This window comes from Gouania willdenowi, chromosome 19 (assembly GCF_900634775.1).
Source record: "Gouania willdenowi chromosome 19, fGouWil2.1, whole genome shotgun sequence".
Lineage (NCBI taxonomy): Eukaryota > Metazoa > Chordata > Actinopteri > Blenniiformes > Gobiesocidae > Gouania > Gouania willdenowi.
The window spans coordinates 18,297,433-18,318,344 of record NC_041062.1 but is presented as its reverse complement, the minus strand read 5'-3'; the positions used below and the strand labels follow the sequence as shown (position 1 = coordinate 18,318,344).

The following is a 20,912-nucleotide window of genomic DNA, read 5'->3' as shown; positions in this document are numbered from 1 at the left end:
CTTTTTCATTAAAAAAAAAGTGGGAAAAAGAGACAGGAGCAATAATCCCAGTAGATGATTGGGAAAGGATTTACAGCTTTCTATGATCCTCAACCAATTCAGGAGAATGGAGGGAACATGGTTGGAAAAGTGTTCATAGATTCTTTAGGACATCACACCAGGAAAAATACACAAATTACCGGAAGAAAGGATACAAAGCACAAGAAAATGGCTCCACCCACAGTAGATGATTGGATCGGAGTGGTCCTGGAAATCTTTAAAATGGAAAGGTTGACTTATATGATGAGGATCAAAAAGGGCAGGTTTTGTTATTTGGAGCAAATGGATCACATTTAAGATCAGATTTTGTTTAACCTCACCCCACGCGAGAAAATATTCATGTACACATTTAGAATGATGACCAATTAACACAGAGGGAGGAGGGGTTTGTTGTTTTGTCAGTTTTTAGTGTTCTTGTTGTACTTTTCTGTCATTTTTGGTGTCAATTTCTGCATTTTCGGTGTCACTTTCTGTATTATAGTCGTCGTTTTCTGTATTTTCCTGTCATTTTGTTATCAGTTTGTGTCTTTGGAGCTATTCTGCAATGCGTTGTGGTCATTTTGTGTGTTTAAGTGGTTGTTGTGTATTCTTGAAATACAATTATTGGGGATTTGCTTTGATGGATGCAAAGAATTAGACCCAGGGCCACATGTGGCCCCCAGGCCACCAGTTGCCCATGTCTGTACTAGATCATAACGGCTCTGTTAAACTCCTCTCTGACTCCCCCTGTTGCTCACATTGAGGAACATCAGGGCAGAATAAACTGAGTAAACACATTATTGGCAGATTGTAACGTGACTCACTAAGATGACTCAGGAAAGCAGAGCTGGGCGAGTTCAAAATGCAAAAAATACAGAAAAGTGACGCTGTCTCCATTCCAGATACGTCTTATTTTCAACAGCTTTCGTCTTTAGACTTTAAAAACAAGGCCGTGATGACTTACTGTAGCTCAGTGTTTTACTAGATATTCACACACTCACTACGTTAGCAATACCTGAGCTTGTGAGGAGGAGGATTTTATGGTGAGCAGGTCAAATAAAAACCTAAACATCTCAAATCAAAATGTCAGCCATGACATTGTGTTCTAATTTTAGAGAAAGAAATCATCTCGTCACGTTTTGCTCATCTGATCCAGTGACGGCAGCAGCAGCAGTAAGCAGCATACTTACAAATAACAAGATGTTCTTTCAAACATACTTCTAAAATAAAGGTTACCGGTATATATATCACAGGACAAATGTTATCAGTACCAGTCTCTCCAGCAACGCAAGTAATCCGTGTACTGTTCGTTCTTTGGTTATTCTGTTTTAAAACCAAATCAAAACAACAAATAAACAGTGTGGTTATTTTGTTTTACTCAATTATCAAAAACCAGACAAGCAGCGTTTTTCTGTTTTAAAATTAAATCTTGTTCTGTTTGTGAGATATTTATGCCAGGAAAACTAGGACAAGAGCTTCATGTTTTAAGCTCACCACACAGAGGGGACACACAGGGGGGCGGACTTTTACTCCCGGACCAAAAAAGGAGCAACGCAAAAGTGACATTACTGATGAACCAGTGAAATAAAACATTATTAATACATTCAAAAAAAAAAAAAATCATAATGTTAAACATGCATGCATATATGTGATTAAAGCAACCGGAGGTGGTGTAATGAATCTACTGGTGCTCCTTGTTTCTTGTGATCAACTTCCGCGTTGTGTTGACGGTAGCGGTTAGTAGCTCACGAAAAATAAATGTTTTTATGTAATTGTTTTTGCAAAAGTAAGTCTAACATCTACTGTTCCCCACACTAGCCTCACAGTCAATAGTCAGTCACCATTTTATTTGGATACTATTTGGACCGTAACACCATAAAACTAAACATAAATGTAAGCTAAAACATCCGCAGACTGAATGAAAACAGGAGCAGGACCAGAAAGCTGCTGAAATTGGTCCTATTGTGAGTGGAGACCTGGTCCAGGACCTGGGGACGGATACGAAAACAAGGTGCAGTGGACTTTTATTCTGGTTCTGTTCGCTCTGACAGAATCTCTTGCTCTAATTTTCCTGTAAATATCCAAATATCTGACAAACAGAACAAGATTTCACCATTATTATTTCAATTTTAAAACTGAAAAACGCTGCTCATGTTTTTTTTTTAAATTTTTCTGTATTTCTGTTTTGGTTTTAAGTCAGTAAACAAAACACCCACACTGTATTTGTTCATTTGGTTTTAAAACAAAATAACCAAAGAACTAACACTACACGAATTAATGTACAATACACCATTTACACTGTTATATAGATTGAAATATGAATTAGTTTGAAAAACAACAGTGTAGTCATCTTAAATCAATTTTTGGTGATTAAAAATTCATCTCAATAAAGCTGGATAAATTAATGAAATGTCGGCCTCTCTAAATTTCCATTTAGTTGGCATTAACCCAGATACCTGGGCTGTTCCTCCTCTTGGGTCCAGTTAACCCACATTGTGCACCGTGTGCTTTAATCCCAGCTCTTCAAATAATGCCGCTAATCCCAGATTGGCTCCACCACTCCCCCCACATCAGCTCTTCTGCCCACCAGAGCAGAAACATCGCAATTTAAGTCAATCATGTTAAGTTGGCTTTGAAGCAGACAAATGTGTTGAATTGTGTCACCTAAAAACCACAGAAATAAATGTGCTTCCTTTTCCTGTGATAACATTTACACAAATATATCCGACTGAAGTGAAAAGTTTATATACATGTCTGTGACTCTTAAACTTTCCTGGTTCAGCACCGTTTGCAGTCTGTTCAGCCCAAACATCTCTTTAGAACTCATCATCTGAGCTCAGGAGGAGGGTTTTCTCTGTGTCTCCGCAAGTGTTGATGGCGACGTGTGTGCGTGAGGCTGGGGGCGGCGCCCCCCGGTCCAGCGTGGACTGCTGCGTGTATTGCTGGTAGGCCGGGGAGAAGTTGTGAATGGCGTCCTGGACCATGTCACCCGGGTTTATGGTTTCCTTCAGGCTGCTGGAGATGCTCTTCATTGGGGCGTGGCGGCCTGAGGGACGGCAGGAAACCACAGTTACAGCTCAATGATGCAAGAAACCATTTACAGTAGTGATGCACCGAAATCACGGACGCCGAAATTTTCAGCCGAAACCGGATGTTGTAAGACACACACAGACTACAAGAACATGCTTGGATAATAATTTGTTTTCATGACAGAACATATTTAATAAGTATGGGCTGAGATTTGTGCACTTAGTACATTCCAAAAATTCTATATATTTCTGCTTCTCAAATTCAGATTCACTGCACAAAAGCTGCGTTTCCATTACTCTTGGGAATGCACAAAATCTAAATAGTGCAATAAAACCTGGTAACGGAAACACCGGAATTTTGAAAAATACTCAAATATCGCTAAAAAGTTTTGACACTTTCATGAGGAGGTTTTTCAGATGTTTCGATATTGAAATGTGTCGCAAAAGCACCATGGAAACTCTTTTTCTGCAAATACACGTCACAGAACGTGACGTACCTGGTCACTTGATCACTTCTCCCTGAAAAAACATGGCGCGGTACGTGTAAACAGAAGAGAAGACCGGAACATTTATTAGCATTATACTTTAAATGTATTACTACCACATTAGAGGCGAAACAACAAAGGAATACAGAGTGTTATAAAGAGGTTTGGAGCGTCCGTCTTCCTGCAGCGAAGTCTCGCGGGATGAGATTTTATGGGACTTACGAGGCTCCTCCCCAAAACAACGCTCAATGGAAACAAGTTCAAAGCACAATTACACTTTGTCGACATTTAGAAATGTCGCTTTTATTTTGTGAAACTCTGTAATGGAAACACAGCCAGAGATGCACTTCCTGAAAAAACGTCAGACTAGTACATTTGCACTTTGCTAATAATTCATTGTTTTAATGAAGTGTGTGTTTATATTCATCTGTGTATGTACATATTTTCGGTTTCGGCCAAGAATTGTAATTTCGGTTCATCTTTAATGTACAGTGTTTTTAACGAGCAGAGGGAAGAGAACGTGTGAAAGTGAAGAAGGACCTGAAGACGAAAGGAGAGCAGTGACTAGCAAAGATTTACAGCTAGTGAGGCCGAAAGAGGAAGAAAACAGGAGGAAAAAAGGAGGAGGTGTGTGTGTGTGTGTGTGTGTGTGGGGGGGGGGGGGGGATTGAGGACGGACGTGCTATGATGTGAGACAAAGCACGTATAGAAAGAGAAATAAAGATGGGGAAAAGATTCAAGAAGCTGTTGCAGCCCCTAAAAACAATCCTAAAAGGTGACTCAGCTTTTCATGCACTAAAAATATAACAACAACAGTTCCATTCCATGTCACTTCACAAATGGCCCACGCACTTCAGTATAAAAAAATTCTGAAATTGTTGAGTGATTATCAAACAGCCACACTGTACATTTTTAGTTTGATCGGATGAGTTTTTTTTTGAGATATGGACAATTTAATGAGTGGGATGTGTATTGATTTTTGAGCATCCTTTCAGCTTCTAATATCTCAGGAATTACGTTATAGCTGAAAAACTGAACTTTAGTAGTTACAGCTCCGCCTACTCTCAGAATATACAAAAACATCTGTTATACATTCTGTCTGGTGGACATGCCAGCCCCTCAAAATTGGAAAAAAGTTTGTCAGGGTTTGGGTCTGGAACACGTTTGGGCCTTCAGTAAACAACTTTACATATGTCTCAGCTCCCTGTAATGTGATCAGCATTGATCTATGTATGAATAGTCAGATACGTGCATTCGTGGGTAACAGTTTCTTGAAATCTGAAAAAATACTTTTTTTTTTTTACTATTTTCATTGGGAATGTAAGAAAAAAATCTTTTTCTTTGGGATATAAAACAATATTTCTTAATGCAATTATTATTTTGGACCCCAACTTTGGGTTACTTTACATGCCAGATTACAGAACTCACTCACACGTGCTGTGAGCCAAAATCAAATCGATTTCTATTTTAACGAGAAAAAAAACGTGTTTGCACTAATCAATATAGCACGTAAACGCCCGGATTTAAAGAATTTAAGAACTTAACAGAATCTGAATCTGTTGTAGAAGCAAACTTTTTTTTTTTAAATAAAATGTAAATTGACAGTTTGATAAACATACCAGTTGTTTTTGATATTTGTACTCGATTTAAAGTTAGTTACAATTTACTTGTTCTCGCAACTTTTAAAAAAATGCGGTTTGTTAATAAATGTGCCTGTGGGGCAAATTTAACCCAGAATTGTCTTTCTGCTAAGACTTTATTGAATTAAAATGATTGAGATTCATAATGTATATCGCCATTTTGAGAAATTAGTTTTGGTCTATATTGGAATCTGAAAATGGAAGAAAAATAAAAACCCACAAAAATCAACCCCCCCCCCCCCCCCACTAATTTGTAAAGTATTCATCTGATTACATTAAACATGTACAGTGTGCCTGTGCCTATTGAATTATTAAGGAACAATTGGGAACATTTTCAGAGTTTTCTGACCCAAGTACGTGAGATGTCCTGAAAATTTGTTGAAAAGACATAGAATGACCCAGCTTGTGTTGAACCTACCAAACTGTCCGTATGTAGGAACGGGTCCTTTGTGGAGCAGCAGAGAAAAACACAGGCCAATACAAATATAAATGAGAAGGAGGAAAGAAAAAAAGCCTCAATAGAGTGAGGAGAAATACAAAAGTGAGACGACATGAAGTCAAAAAAAATCATACACAAGGACAGTATGAAAACATTTCCTCTCACGTGCACGTTCTCACCTTGTGAGTCCAGACTTTTATTCATATAAACCCTGTAGGTGAACGCGTGACGCAGGGCCAGTGCGGCGAAAAACATCTCGATGCAAATGATGAAGTTCTGGTAACCGGCGGCGACCGTGCCTTCGCCCACTGACACCTCTTCAGAGTTAATCTGAGGGATGGCCCCGCACCTCTCCAGGATGGCCAACAACATGCCTGAGCAGAAATAAAATCACTGAATGAAAACCTCACCATCATCACATGTGAAACTCCAACTCTGAAGAACCCACTCTAGTGAATATTTTGGTCTACGGGTTGTAGGGTTGGAGCCAATTATAATCGTAATCGCGTAATTGGCAATTAATTGCAATTACGACGTAATTAGAATTATATTCAAAAAATGTGTAGCTGTTGCCATTGTAAATGAGTTCAGATAATTGTATTTGCAATTGAAAATCGTAGGAGTTCTTATCATTTTTCTTTCGCAATTTGCTTTGTTCTGGAACTCCTCCTAGGTTATTAATGCAGCACTAATGACAAGTATGTCATCTCATGTGGGCAATGTCAAGGATGGTCTGTCGACCTTCTTTGGTGCCAAGATATCAAGGTCGCGTTCGATGCTTACATTTATGAAAAGCTCAACTCGAGTGGAGTTTTTCATTTCTAGGATCGAAGCTGTACGACCTACCAGTGAAAAGATCGATAAGGGTCAAAGGTCATGACCTCACAAAAAAAAAAAAAAAAAAAACTTTTTTCCTTATAACTTAGCCACAAATTGACAGTGCTCAGACTGGTACCATTGAACAACATTTCCTTTCAATGTGTGACCTTGACTCAAGGTAAAAAAACAAACATTTTCCCTATAACTTAATGACACATACAGTATGTCATCTCATAGAGGCAATGTCAATGATGTGCAGTCGACCTTTTCTGGCACCAAAATGTCAAGGTCAAGGTTGCGTCGTGTCAAAACCCAAAATTTCCCAAATTTCTACGAATATTTATCGTACAAGTTCGATGCTTACACTGATGAAAAGCTCATCTCAAGTGGAGTATTTTATTTAATTACACCAAAGCTATATGACCCACCAGTACAAAGAGTGGTAGGGGTCAAAGTTCATGACCTCACAACAAAAAACAACAAACTTTTTTTTCCTTATAACTTGGCCACATATTGAGATATAATGCTCAGACTGGTACCATTGAACAACATTTCCTTTCAATGTGTGACCTTGACCTTCGCTCGAGGTCATATTTAAGGTCCAGGTCAGTCTTCTGTTTTTCCTGCATTATATAACTTGTCAATAAATCCAGATACAGGTTGTCATTTTTGCCAATTTTCAATTGCCAAATTCGCCTTGCGAATACTGGTCTTGCCTAGTTGACGATGTAATTATAATTGGCAAGAAAATTATCTAAAAAAAAAAAAACTGTCATTTACAATGTAATTAATCGCAAAACTGTGGAACCATGTTGCAGTTCTATGGCTTACACATACGTAGTTAATAATTATTAAAATATGTTTCACATCAAGTTTACCTGTCAGTTCTCTTGAGGAGCATTTTACTATTTTAACATTTTTAATCGAGGGGCAAACTGACACAAACAAGGCTCAGACGCCCACACTAAAAATATCAATACCAATATTTTCATTGATTATGAAGCCTAACAATGTAACCAAAAATTTAAAAACAAATTAGATGATAGATGGTATTTTCTGTGTGTATTTTACAGCTGATTTAAGACATGGGTCAAAACTGATCCGTTAACATAAGAGATGCTAACAGAAAGCTAACACAAGAGGAAGGGTCACTTTAATGGGCTTATTTTTTAATGACTCAATAATTGTGATTACTGTAATTGAACTTTATTATGCGTTGTAATTGAGAAGCGAGATGTAATTGTAATCTATGTAATTGACCCCCAAACCTGACGTGCTGCTCACCTTGCCAAAAAGAGAGGAAAATGACCGACTTGACCATGAAGAACTTGAGCACGGGGCTGTAAGGGCTGAGGAGATCTCTGGTGGCGAAGTAAAAGAGGAAGAGCGCGTATAGAGACAGGCTGACGGAGATGTTGTAGATGATGGTCACGTACAGGTAACCGCCGGCAACACTGGGGAAAGAAAAAAGTCATTTTTGACACCATTTTTTCTCCTAGAATAATTTTTTGATCATGAGTAGCGCAGACATTTTACATTGTATTTTATTTTACTAGATTTGTTAAACATTGTGTCGTGTTTTAATTAAAAAAATATTTTAATGATAATAAGAAAAAATACATTTAAAAAAATGTCAATATTGATTTATTTTAATCAGTAATTGTGTTTATTGTCAATTCATACATTTCTCTGTTATTTTTGTGCATTTCTAGTCGTCTTGTGCAACTTTCGGTACATTTTTTGTATTTTTGTTCACATTTGATATTTGTGTTATTTTTTAGTTGTCTTTTTGTGTTTTTTCCCTTTATTTTGTATGTTTCTTTAAATCATTTTGTGTATTTTTGTTGTCAATTCATACATTACATATTTTTTCGTCGCCTTGTGCAACTTTTGGGTAATTTTGTGTTTCTGTTCACATTTTAGATTTCTTTTGTGTTATTTCTGCTGTCATTTCATGTATTTTTGTTGTCAATTCATACATTTCTCTGTTATTTTTGTGTATTTTTAGTCGCCTTGGGCAACTTTTATGTAATTTTGTGTGTTTCTGTTCACGTTTTATATTTCTTTTGTATAGTTTTTGGGTATATTTGTTGTCCTTGTGTGTATTTTTCTGTAATTTTATGTTTTTTTGAGTCATTAGTAAATTTTTGTTGTATTTTCAAATCACCTTGTGCAACTTTCTGTGAATTGTGTGTATTTCTGTTCACATTTTATAGATTTGTGTGTTATTTTTGTTGTCTTTTTGTGTTTTTTCCTTAATTTTGTACGTTTTTTTAAATTATTTTGTGTATTTTTGTTGTCATTTTGTCAATTTCGGTTTTATATTTTTGTTGTCTTGCTTCTTTTAATCACTTTGTTGTTTACTTGGCGCCACACAAAATTACATGTGGCCCCTGAGCCTCCTGCTGCCCATGTCTGAGCTAGAGGTGATAAAATGAGCAATATATCCATTTTTTTAAAATCAGTAATAACTAGACATTTCAGGCGACCCCATTTAAATGACAACATCAAGGTTGAAAAACAATGGATTAAGCACTAATCCACATGGTGTGAAAGCCGTTTTCAGATCCCGGGTTGATGTTGCTGCTGCTCTTACTTGAAGTCTCCGTCCTTGTATTTTCCGTAAGCCTGCAGGATCACGGTGATGACAGCCATGAGAGGTTTGATCACACAGAACTGCAGAGTGGCCTGTTTGCAGAAGCGCAGGAAGCCGATAGAGTAGGCCTTTCCTCTTAGACAGCAGGTGCCGTACATGCAGCTGGACCTGAGCACAACAACACATCCATCACTTCCTGATTCATAAAAAACCTGCTGCATACAAATTAAGGGTGTAGGAAATATTGATTTGGGAATAGATCTCAATATTTCATTGCATTTTTTTAAACGAAAAAACATATTGTGCTAACGTGCTTAGCACGTAAACGCTCGGTCACTAGGTGTCAGTGAACCACATCCGACCTTGTTAAACTACCTCACTACTCAGTTGATTGCTCTTTATTTTCATAAAACATACTGGACACTTTTATAGATGTATGTGGTTACTTTATCTTATTTTTAGGAATTTAAGAACTTAACAGAATCCGAATCTGTTGTAAAAGCAAAAGTTAAACTTTTCAGAAAAATGTCAAATCACAGTTTGATAAACACAAGGCCGGGTCCTTGGCATAGGCGACATAGGCAGTCGCCTAGGTGCCATCTTCTGGAGGGGCGTACTGCCAGCGCCCTCCTCCTTGGGGAATTTTAAAAATAAAATCATAAAATAATTTATGACACCCACTGGCACCCCCTTTACTTTTCTGTCTTGAAAATAACAAATAAAATAACAAAATAAAGAAACTATGTTTGTCACTTGGCAAGTCACGCCACATGACGTGGGGGCGCATGCACATCTCCAGTCAGCGAATCACAATTTTTTCATCATGAAGAGGACAGCTAAGCCCTCGGGCGAACAGTTTTGGGAAAGAAGAAAAGAGGAGGAGGAAAAGAAGTCCAAATATAGAGGTAACGTGGACATGTCCTCTTTTTTGAGACCTACAAATGTGTCCGGCCGAAATTTCAAACTAGTCCAGGATTCTCAAAGTACTATGTTCCAGTTAAGCATTTATTACTTGAAAACCTTTTATCTTGAAATGTTTTTTTCGTATTATGATTTGGTGTTCAAGATAAGTATTTATTACTTGAAAACCTTTTTTTTCTACTTGAAATGTTCTTTTCATTACACAGTTTTGATGTTCCACATAATTATTTATTACCTGAAAACGTGAATATTATTATTGAATATGCCACTGAGCAATTTCGCCTAGGGCACCAAAAAGGCTAGGGCTGGCCCTGGATAAACATTCCACTTGTTTTTGTACATGAATTACAGTTAGTTACTATTTACTTGTTGTCACAAGTTTAAAAAGACAGTGTAGGTTTTTTCAATAAATGCTGATAGCTCTAAAAGTGGTGGTGAAAGTGTTTTTATGACAAAAACAGCATAAAATCTATACGAAATCAACAAAAAAGTTTGTTTATGATTAGATCTGAAGTTGTTGAAAAGATCTGACAAGAAAAAATATTTACAGTATGTATGGCATTTTCAAGACACATTTATAAGGGTACAGTTTTGGTACCTAAACTCAAAGAGTGTAGTTTTTTTTTTTTCAATAAATACCAATAGTTCTAAAAACAATGATGCCTCAAAATCTATGTACCTACCAATTATTCACCAACTCAAGGCTGTAATAAACTCAGACCAAATATTTCCAGCAGAGAAAATGTGAAACGTACTCAATGGGCTTCCCCCGGATCTCAGCCATGATGGCGCTCTCTCCTCCCAGGTATTCATAGCACAGACTCAGGAAGTTGTAGATAACGAACGCTGGGAAAGAGAAAAGGAACACAATTAATGCCGAGTCACTAAAAACACTGACGTTCTTTTCCATCTTAATATTTTGTTTCTGAATAAAAAGCTATTTCTACAAAGGCAACGGTAATGTGACCGACCACCATCACCGTTTGAGCAAACAAACAAAATCTAGTTTAAAAAATATCCTACAAATCGTGACAAATCAAGCACACACTCGAATGTTTGCTGCCGCAATTTTATCACTAAGATTATTAGATTAGCTTTTTACGTATTTTGAACATGTAAACAAAATACAAAAAGTTAAAGAAAACAAAAATATTCTCAACAAAAGTTTGCAATTCAGTTCACATTTCCTAAAATCATGAATCGATTCTTAAATTTCTGAAGAATGATTATTTTATATTTATTTTAATTAGACTGTACAGTATTGAAGGAGAAGTCAAATGATTCAGAAGCTGACTGATTTTAAATCATAAATACTTTACATATCACAGGGGGAAATGACTTTGTTACAGAGGCTCGAGAAATATTACAAATGAAAAGAATAAACATTAAACAAAAAAAGGAAAAAGAAAAACGTACATAAATAAGTAGAAGTGCAAACATTACAGTGGGGGGGGGGAAAAAAATAATAAAAATGTACAAATGTACAAATATAATACAGATATATACAAGAATCAAAAATGGTAAAAGGTAGATCAATAATAGTTAATCAAATTAAAACTTCAATAATCGGAATCAAATCGATTGCATTCAAAAGTTAGAGAAAAAGGGGTATTTGAGCTAAAAAGGTTTGAGAACCAGTGATCTAAAGGGCCACATTTGGCCCCCGGGCCTCAAGTTTGACACGTGCTTTAAGCTGTAACCAAGTCATCTATCAACGTCTATTCCTCTATTATAAAACAAGTTACTCCTGTCATGATGTCATACCTGAAACATCCTCTTTCTAACACACACACGTTAGCTAAATGCTAATGCTCCATGGACACTAATCATGGAGGCTGGCTCAGCTTCACCTGCTGCCTGTAAGCAGAGAATTACATGTTCTCGCTGCTGCTTCAGCGACTCAGGCCTGACAGCCAAGAAGAAGCTCATGAAAACACATAGGCAGGATAATCCCATTACCACCCAGAGGAACGTGTGTGTGTGTGTTAATGGGACGCACTAACTCTCTCAGGGCGAGCATGTGTTTGTGTGATCAGTATGAGGCCACTGGGTGTGTATTGCTTTTCCCTGGAAATGGGCCATGAACTGCAGGTTGATTACAGCTGTGGTGCTCACAGTCATTATGGTTGCGTGACATCACGTCATCCACGGATTCTATACGACTGTTTTTGTCCCGTCCTTAATTCACCTCAACCTCACCTAGTTGATCACCACAGTTTGAGTTTCAAAGCACCTGCAACTGTCTGAAGTTGATTTTTTTATTAGTAATAAAATGCATAGATTAAAAATTAAACCTTTGAGCACTTCAAAATAAAAGTAAAAAAGCAGTCCCAATTTATTTAGACAAGACGCAGTTGATAATCATTTCATACTCTTAGTGTTGTAATTTTAAAAAAAAACTTAAATTAGTTTTAGTCAAAATGTTGTCATAAGGATTATTTCTGTTATATTCCAGTATTAGTTACATTAAGATGATAGACTAACAATAGTAAAATATAAAGCATAAGTGAAGATTCAATTACTAATGATCAACCTGATATGGGACGGTATTGTTATATTGTTTTTAAATACACAGATTGATGTGAACAATAATTCCCACAAGTTCATTTTGTATTTCTAAATATATGTTTAAGGTTTTGTTTATTAAGACTAGTGTTTTTTTTTTAATTTTACCCTCCACAGTCACGGAGGTCCGCGAGGACGCAAAGTGAAAGCGATCCGTTGCTCCTCAGTGTTTGTGGCTTTAAAATGTTGCTTCTCCACATCGGACGGCCTTTTTCTGCTAGATTTTCTGTGTAACTGTTGTGTCTAACGCTGTGATGGAGACTTCTGCTTAGACGTCCGTCATTTCACTTTTACTACAGAGGGTACCTGAATGCGTCTGACTTCTGACGAGAAGCTAATAGTAACAACAAAAACAGCTCATGGAGCACACGTGTTTGTAGAAAAATCTCTGATTGGCTGACATCCAGATTCTAGGAGCGTCACACTCCAGGATTTATAAATATCATTTTACAGAACCAGGAGAAGGTGAGCAGATTCACTGTCCACTCAGAACACTTTGATTACAATACGCTCAAAGATGATTATGGATTTTTGACCAAATGATGCCCAAAACAAATTACATACTGCAGCTTTAAGTAGCGCTTTAAACCACACATGTTCACACACACGCTTAGCGACTGAGTTGCCATATGAGGTGCTGGAACCTGTGGTTCAGTGTGTTGCTAACTTGGACAGCTTGGGAATGAACTGCCAACCTTCCAATGAGAAGACATCCCACTCCACCAACTGAGCCACTGCCTCCACAGTAAATAAGTGGGAACTTTGCAGCAGGTTTGGTTGAGGGGAAACTCATTATCTGATGCAGCCATTCTAGCTGATGAGGGAGATTTGTGGTGCACAGTTGCCATGCAACAGTTCAGTCATCCTTAGTGATAAAAGGCTCTCAGCAGGCTTTGTTGGAGTATGAGTGCAAACTGGATGATTGGATGAACAAATGTCTGGCCTTAACTGGCAACGGAAGTGGAGAAAGGACGACAAGTGGATGAAACAACAACATGACAACACTTCCTGCTGAATATAGCCATAAATAGAGCAGCCTAGTAGTCCACATGACAATCATCATCACTTCACCCACACAGAAGTGACGTGTGATGGAAGCGTCACAGTAGCACAATCAGGCTATTTCTGCTCTACTTGTTCTTCTGAGCGATACGTCAGGATGTCCACGGAACTGGATGAAACGCAACCGAGAACTAAAATATCAGATTTAAATGCTATTTCACCATAGAGATAATATATAGAGTACAGGAAATAGTAGGAATACACGATGTGTCGGGAACATCGTATGCAAACGCTGATTGGCTGAAATCTCTAAAACGGTGATGCCTTGTTAGAGCCCAGAATGTAACAACGACCCAAAATGTAATAAAAGAAATGTAATAAAACCTGAAATGTAACAACTGGTCAATAATGCAACAAGATATTGAGCCCAAAATGTAAAAACTCTTTGCCTTTTTAATTTATATTAACCTATATACAGTATATGTGAAGGTAAGAAAATAAAATACCAAAACGCTTTCATAATTATAATAAGTATATACACACATACTACTCTCTACATTGAAGCAATTGGAGCATTGAAATTACACTATTAGGGATAAAATGTAAAAAGTTTCTACATTTTGACTCAGCATCTTGTTACATTATTGACATTTCGGGTTTTATTAGATTTTTGTTTTTGCATTTCAGGTAGTTGTCACATATCTATTTAAATGTGGGATTTTATGACTCCAAAGTCTTTTCTTACACAAATTAGTAACTAAGTTTTATTCTTCAGTTTTAGGCCTATCATCGTGTTGTAGGACGACAGATGACTCAGGTTTTTAATCACGTTCTACCTACTCAGAGTCAAGACAAATGGATGCTGTTTATGTCGGCCATTCTGAAAGAAACACAACTCTTCAACTTTGTAAGCCAAACATAAATAAAAATCAGCCTACACTCTGAATCAGGGCTGCATACTTACAATTTTACTAGATCATTCTTTGCTAGCAAAAAAAACCTTATCAATAGTAAAAATTTGACGATGGTTTAACGTTTTAATCATTTAGATACATATTAATTTAAATCATTGGCCCAAACGTTTGGTCGAGCCAACTACAGGCTTTTATTCTGAAAAACCAGTGTCTGTCCAGGCGAAATTCTTCTTTTTCAAACAAAAGTGAAATTGCCAAATCAAAGCCAAAGCCCAAAATGAGTGAAAATACAACAAACAAGTGCGAGCTCTTTACCTTCATAACAATCCCTGATGGTGTCAAAGTAAACGTAGTACTGGTCGTTGGTGAAGAACATGAGGCTGAGCCAGGAATCAAAGGCGTAGATGGGAACGATGAAGAGGATTCGCACAATGTGCCGCTGTTCTCTGGGTGCACTGTAGAAACGTAGGTGCATGTAAATCTGCAAGATTCAAAACAAAGGCACGTTAAAACTGACAAATGAAAAAAAAAAATCCTATAAAACTATTAAAAAAAAAAAGGTTTTAACAAATAATTAACATCCGTTTGCTGTGCAATCAGTGTCACTGACCTCAAAGATAAACACTGGCACTGCGTCATGTGATAGGAATGAGTGAACATGAGAGATAAGCTAATGGTTTCAGGCAAAAAACGAGCAAATTCATCGTCTTTGGATGAACAAACCAATGCTAATCCTTGGGACGTTTGTAATAAAAATAAAATAAAAAACAAACAAAAACAAATAAAATAAAATAAATAAATAAAATGGAACGATTTTATTTTCTATATTTATTTATTTATTCTGGAGCGCATTTAATAATTTTCTGAAATGTTTCTAAAGCTATCAATATGTTAAAACTCTACAATGCTAATCCATGGTAAGTTTGTAATAGTATAAAATAAAAAATAATAATGATAAAATTAAATAAAAATGGTTTCCAATAGGAACAATTTTATTTTCTTTATTTAGTCATTTTGGATCATATTTAATAATATTCTGAAAATTCCTTAAGTTCTTAAATTTTCACTGCAGTAATTGTGATCTTTGCATCACAAACACCTGCTGTGAGTTGCTGCCCAGCAACAGCCGCCCCTCTGAGGGCTGGAGCACATGTGCATAAAACAACACCACCTCTAGCACCTCCCTCCATCCAGCTGAGTAAACACAGCATCGCTGCATTACCTGGTGACAGGTGAGGACGAGCGCCACCCAGACGAAAAAGCCCGATACGGCCTGTGCTGCTGGGCTCATCAGGAAGATGGGCTGGTCCGTGCTCAGCAGAGGGGCCTCAGGGAGCCATGAAATGTTAGGACCTGCTGGAGATGCTGTGTGAAGGGGCCCAGCAGCCGCCACAAGAGGGGAGTCCTCCCCCAGCATCTCTGAGAGCGGCACATCTCGCCTCCACAGCTTCAACATCTGCAAGAGACAGAAACGCCTTGTGGATCAATTCCTCCAACAATGACACAATCCACCAAACATTCATTTCACAACTAATCATCAACTGTGGTTAAAGATTTCATGTCCTCTGTTAAATATCAAAGAATGGCTGCGAGAAAAAATCAATAGACGCACATTCACCACTAATAGATAATCTCTGTTTATCCCAGAACTCCTTTGAAGCACAGAAAGATTAACATTTACCAGTGAGCTGTGGTTTAAGGTGGAGCAACACAATATTTGCTCTGATGCTTTTTGTTCCATAGCCTCTGGGTGGGAATGATGGTGACATTTAATGGAGCTGTTACGTGACTGAAAAGATCAAACTAAGAGCTGAACAACTAATAGTTTGTTTTGAATTTACTAAAAGGAAGCAAAGAAAACATGAAATAGCTCCTGGAGAGCTACTGTTCTGCAGGTTGAGGATGTTACTGGTTCTATTAAAGGAGAAGAAGCTGAAGTTCAGTCCCAATCCCAGTGCTTCGGAGCTATTTAGGTGGTCATATGTGCTCGTCAGGTTTCCCCAACATCTGACTAATGATTTTTATAAAGGAAAGCCAATAGAAAACAAAATATGCCATAAAACACTGGACCCACGGCTAAAGATGACTTAGATATAGGAAAAGTGACATAAGGGTAACATTTTCATTGGGGTACGTCAGTTGGGATGTTGAAAATCATGGTACTAAGTTACATTCTTGTGGTAACGGAGTGGAATGGACAACATGAAAGAGGGTCACAGCCAGGGGTGGACTGGTCATCTGGCATACCAGGCATCGTCCCAGTGGGATGGTCCTGTTTGCTACGTTTTGCTTTGTTTGATGAGTGAGTGGAGGGAAACATGGTAACACGTGGCCAAAAGTGAAAAAAAAAAAACGTGGCAAGAAAACAGTGTAAAGTGACTAAAATGAGCCAAAAATGGCCAGAAACTGGGCAAATAAAGAGAAACTAGGTGGTATTTAATGGCAAAAGGAAGCTTGAATGGGAAAAATGTGGCAAAAAATAGTGAAAAAGGGCAAAAATGTGGAATAAAAAGAGGCAAAATGTAGGGAAAAAGAAGGATGTTGTATTTATTGGGTAAAAATTAGCTTATTTGGAAGAAAAGTGCAAAAATAGGGGAAAAAGGGATACAAAAAGTGTCTGAACTTTTTGAAAAGGGGCAAAAAATGGGACAAAGGAAAAATGTAAAAAGGGGCTAAAAAATTTCCCGTTTAAGGTTTTATGGGGAAATAATAATTACAATTATAAAGAGCCACGTGTTGAGAATCAGGACAGAAATTCCAGGGCAGAATGTTTGTGTCAGTCCACGCCTGGTCACAGCCATCACACACTGAGGTACAACTAAATGGTTCCTGTTGTAAAACCTAATGTCCTTCATTGCCTTTTAAAAAATGTTCTCGGGTTTCCATGGATACGGTTGATGATAACGAATTGAAAAGGAAAAAAGCATCCCCACCTTATTTCCTGATTAAAATGAAATAAAAAAAATATTTGACATGCTGTACATGTGCACACAAGCTCCAGTGTCATAGCTATGGCAGTTACACAAGCTATTTTTAGTTCACCTTTTAGTCACTGAAATCACTTTTTTTCCCCAGAATCTTGGGTGTGGAATGACATTCAAGTGTTTGTGCATCAAACATATGGTGATACTGGACAATAAAATGACTTAGCATGAAATTAAGTTTGCAAAATTCATCTTGCAATGGTGAGACCCAGAGTTGTGACATGCCAAAAAGCAGGGTTGGGGTCAATTATGATTGTAATCACGTAATTGATAATTAATTACAATTATGGCGTAATAATTGTAATTGTATTTTTAAAAATCTGTTGCTGTCGTAATTGTAATGGAGTGCAGATAATCGTCATTAAAATTTTATAAAAATTGTCAATTATAATCAAATGTAACTCCACATATGTAGTTAACAATTATCAAAATATGTGTGACATCAAACGTTCCCAAATTTTATTATTTAAAAAAAATTTAAACTGGGGGTCTACTGACACAAAAAAAACTCAGATGTCCACATAAAAAATATTAAAAGCTATATTTTCATTAATCAGGAAGACTAACAAGGTAACCAATCGATAGGACAGAAATTAGACGATAGATATTTGTTTTTAGTGTATTTTACAGTTGATATAGGACCCATTATTGTAAGAGATGCTAACAGGAAGCTAACACAAGAGGAAGGTTAACTTTTATTAGGTTATTTATTTTAGGCTCAGTAATTGTGAGTAACTCATTGTACTTTAGTAATTGGGAACGTAATTGTAAATTGACTTTTTGAAGATAAAAAAAAATAGGCTGTTGCTATTGAACCGTACCCAGACCTTAGACAAACCTGACTATAGTTCCAGCACTTCCTGTGTAAGCCGAACGCCGGGAGTTCCGTCACAGCCGTACCCGTGTCCTATTAGCTATTGTTTGGTCAGTTTTATTTTAGCCCTAACCCTAACCCAGGAAATACCCTAAAATGTTTCTTTTCTTCCCCGTATACGTATTTTTAAAAGTGGATTTTGCCGTGTTAAATATGTTAAAATGAAGAAGAAAAAAAACCGTCAGATATGGTATTCAAACCCACATCAGCAGAAAGAAAAAACCTTGAGTCTGGTGCCTTAGACCACTTAGCCATCCTAACACGATGGTAACACAGGCACATTACGCTTATGTAGAAAAGGCCCGGCAGTGCAAGCGCACAGGAAGTGCCGGAACTACAGTCAGGTTTGTCTGAGGTCCGGAATTATCAACACTTCGTAAAAAAAAATAATTGTAATTGGAAAAAAATGCTGGTCACTGTAATCGTATTTGAATTGCAATTGAACATTGATAATAATCGAGAAATATAATTGACCCCAACTCCAGCAAAAAGTGCTGAAAATCATCAATTTACCCAGCATTACAAAAAAGGAGCAGAACTAGAACGCTAGGATTGTTCTGCTTTATTGAGCAATGGACACTTGATATTTCAGTGGGTAAACATTTTCCTGAAAACAATATGCATTTTTTTCCGCATTTGCGTCTCAGAAACAGGTTATCTTGTCCTCGGGGTGTGTTTGATCTCCAACACTGACAGATAGGTTGTCATAGCTCGGGGGAGATGAGAACCATGGCATTTTGAAAACGTGGGAGGAGGAGGAAGATGTTGCTTATACGTATATGATGACAGACATAGAAACAAGTAACAGCAGGAAAGAATGACCACTAGTGTCCAGTCTGTTTGGCAAAAATACACTATTTTAGAAGACATTATTGGTTCACTGGATGAACATGTGTGGGGGGCACAGAGCAGGTCATTTGTATCAGTGTGCCAGGAATCAGCAGATCTACATGACAACAAGGAGAAGTGAAGTCATACAAAGGGATGTGATGGTGATATGATGCTCTGGACATCTGTGCGAAAGTGAAAAAGGCCAATCTGTGACACACACACATACGGGAATGACAATAAATGAGCGGGTCAGGAGGTCAGAGGTAAAGCAGCAGATGGAGAAAGTCTATGGGGCACCAAAGGGGTGTTTATAACACAATTAATGGGCCTGTTGTTCACAATAGAATCAGAATCACAATAGCTTTTAATTACCAAGTAATGTTAAAAAAAAACTAAAAAGGATTGTGACATGATGGGTGGTGAGAAAAAACAAAAACAAACCAGAAGCAGTACAATAATTATGATAATAATGGATGATATGAACATATATACTAGGGGTGAGCATTGGCATGGATGTTTCAATACAATACGCATCACGATACAATATTATCGTGATATTTTACCCAGTTAATATCAAAATTAAATTGCTGTTTATGTTCATCAGAAGATATTGATCATTCAGATGACAAATTGAGTACAACAAGTTTCTTTTCACTGAAACTACTGTGTTGAAGTCTCAAAGTAACCATGACAACATAATGATAATAATAATAACGCATCGGATTTTATATCGTGCTTTAATATAGACACCAATGCTAATGACGTCATTGTAACAACTGTAAGCGAGAACATTAAGGATAAATCACCCTGAGTTACTGACAATGCACAAAAATAAGAAATAATCATTTCTCCTATTGTGTCAGTTTAAACACTGATCTGAACAGATTATGTGAAAATACAATGCCTGTGCATACATAACTATTGCAGGCATAACACACTGCCATCATAAAATCAGGTGCATCAAATACTGATTGCAACACATTGAAACCACTGAAATATTGCACAAATACACAAAAATATTGATTGAATATAAATAAAAAAAATAATAAATTTAAATCGATTTTTTTTTTGTTTATTTAAAAAACCGATTAAAATATATTAAAATCGGCACCCAAAAATCGCGAGATATCTTGAAATCGATTTTTTTTTCCCCTCCCACACCCCTAATGTATACAAGTAGTGCAGGTAATATTAGATTCTTTTAAGGACGAGTTTTTCATTAGTTTGACTTTAAATTCAGGTACGTTTTAAACCCTTTGAAAACATCAGGATGAAACAGACACAAAATAACAAAAAAACAGACGTGAGAAAACAACAGGACTCACCTCTGCTAATGGTTAGCTTCAAACTACACAAACACACAACAGACCCTGAAAAACACACACACACAAACAGTTATTTAATAAAAGAAAATAAAGCGCTAAGCAAAGTACATGATGTTGTTTTGAAAGGACTAACCAGAAACTGTCTCCGTCGCTCAGTCAAAAAAAAAAAAAAAAAAAAACTCCCACAAAAAGTGACCCAGAAAACGGCTTTGGTTGAGTTTGTCACCGCTGCTTCGTGGATCCCCGGACATCCATGTTTGAGCCCTTCTCCAACGGCACCGTCAAATAATCACTTCTCTGCTCTCCTACGAAAATTCCACCACTAAAGTTTGCTTATCATGTTAAATATCTTCTGGGTGTTCTCGCTGTAGGCTCACAGTGGAAGTTTCCCCACTTCTGTAAACAGTTTGAGGAGCTCGTCTCTCTGCTGAGATACCGAGAGATTAACGGAGGATCACAGGCATAGGCCA

General features: G+C 37.2%; 1 protein-coding gene across 1 annotated transcript; it reads right to left on the bottom strand.

Annotated features, from left to right (window-relative positions):
• Positions 1 to 1,451: 1,451 nt before the first annotated feature.
• On the bottom strand, positions 1,452 to 20,912 carry tmem184ba (transmembrane protein 184ba). The gene is made up of 9 exons (XM_028476923.1): positions 20,576 to 20,912; positions 20,443 to 20,487; positions 15,651 to 15,884; positions 14,744 to 14,909; positions 10,703 to 10,793; positions 9,027 to 9,194; positions 7,715 to 7,884; positions 5,791 to 5,985; positions 1,452 to 3,064 (listed from the first exon to the last, which is right to left on the bottom strand). Exons 3-9 carry the CDS (start codon positions 15,882 to 15,884, stop codon positions 2,835 to 2,837), a joined length of 1,254 nt encoding a protein of 417 aa, XP_028332724.1. The 5' UTR covers positions 20,443 to 20,487; positions 20,576 to 20,912; the 3' UTR covers positions 1,452 to 2,834.

Excerpts from the sequence above, each read along its gene's own strand:
- tmem184ba (XM_028476923.1), bottom strand. The coding sequence starts at position 15,884 with ATGTTGAAGCTGTGGAGGCGAGATGTGCCGCTCTCAGAGATGCTGGGG. Across the intron at positions 7,885-9,026 it reads TACAAGGACGGAGACTTCAA|TGTTGCCGGCGGTTACCTGT; the intron begins GTAAGAGCAGCA and ends TTCTTTCCCCAG. Across the intron at positions 3,065-5,790 it reads TAAAAGTCTGGACTCACAAG|GCCGCCACGCCCCAATGAAG; the intron begins GTGAGAACGTGC and ends GCCGTCCCTCAG.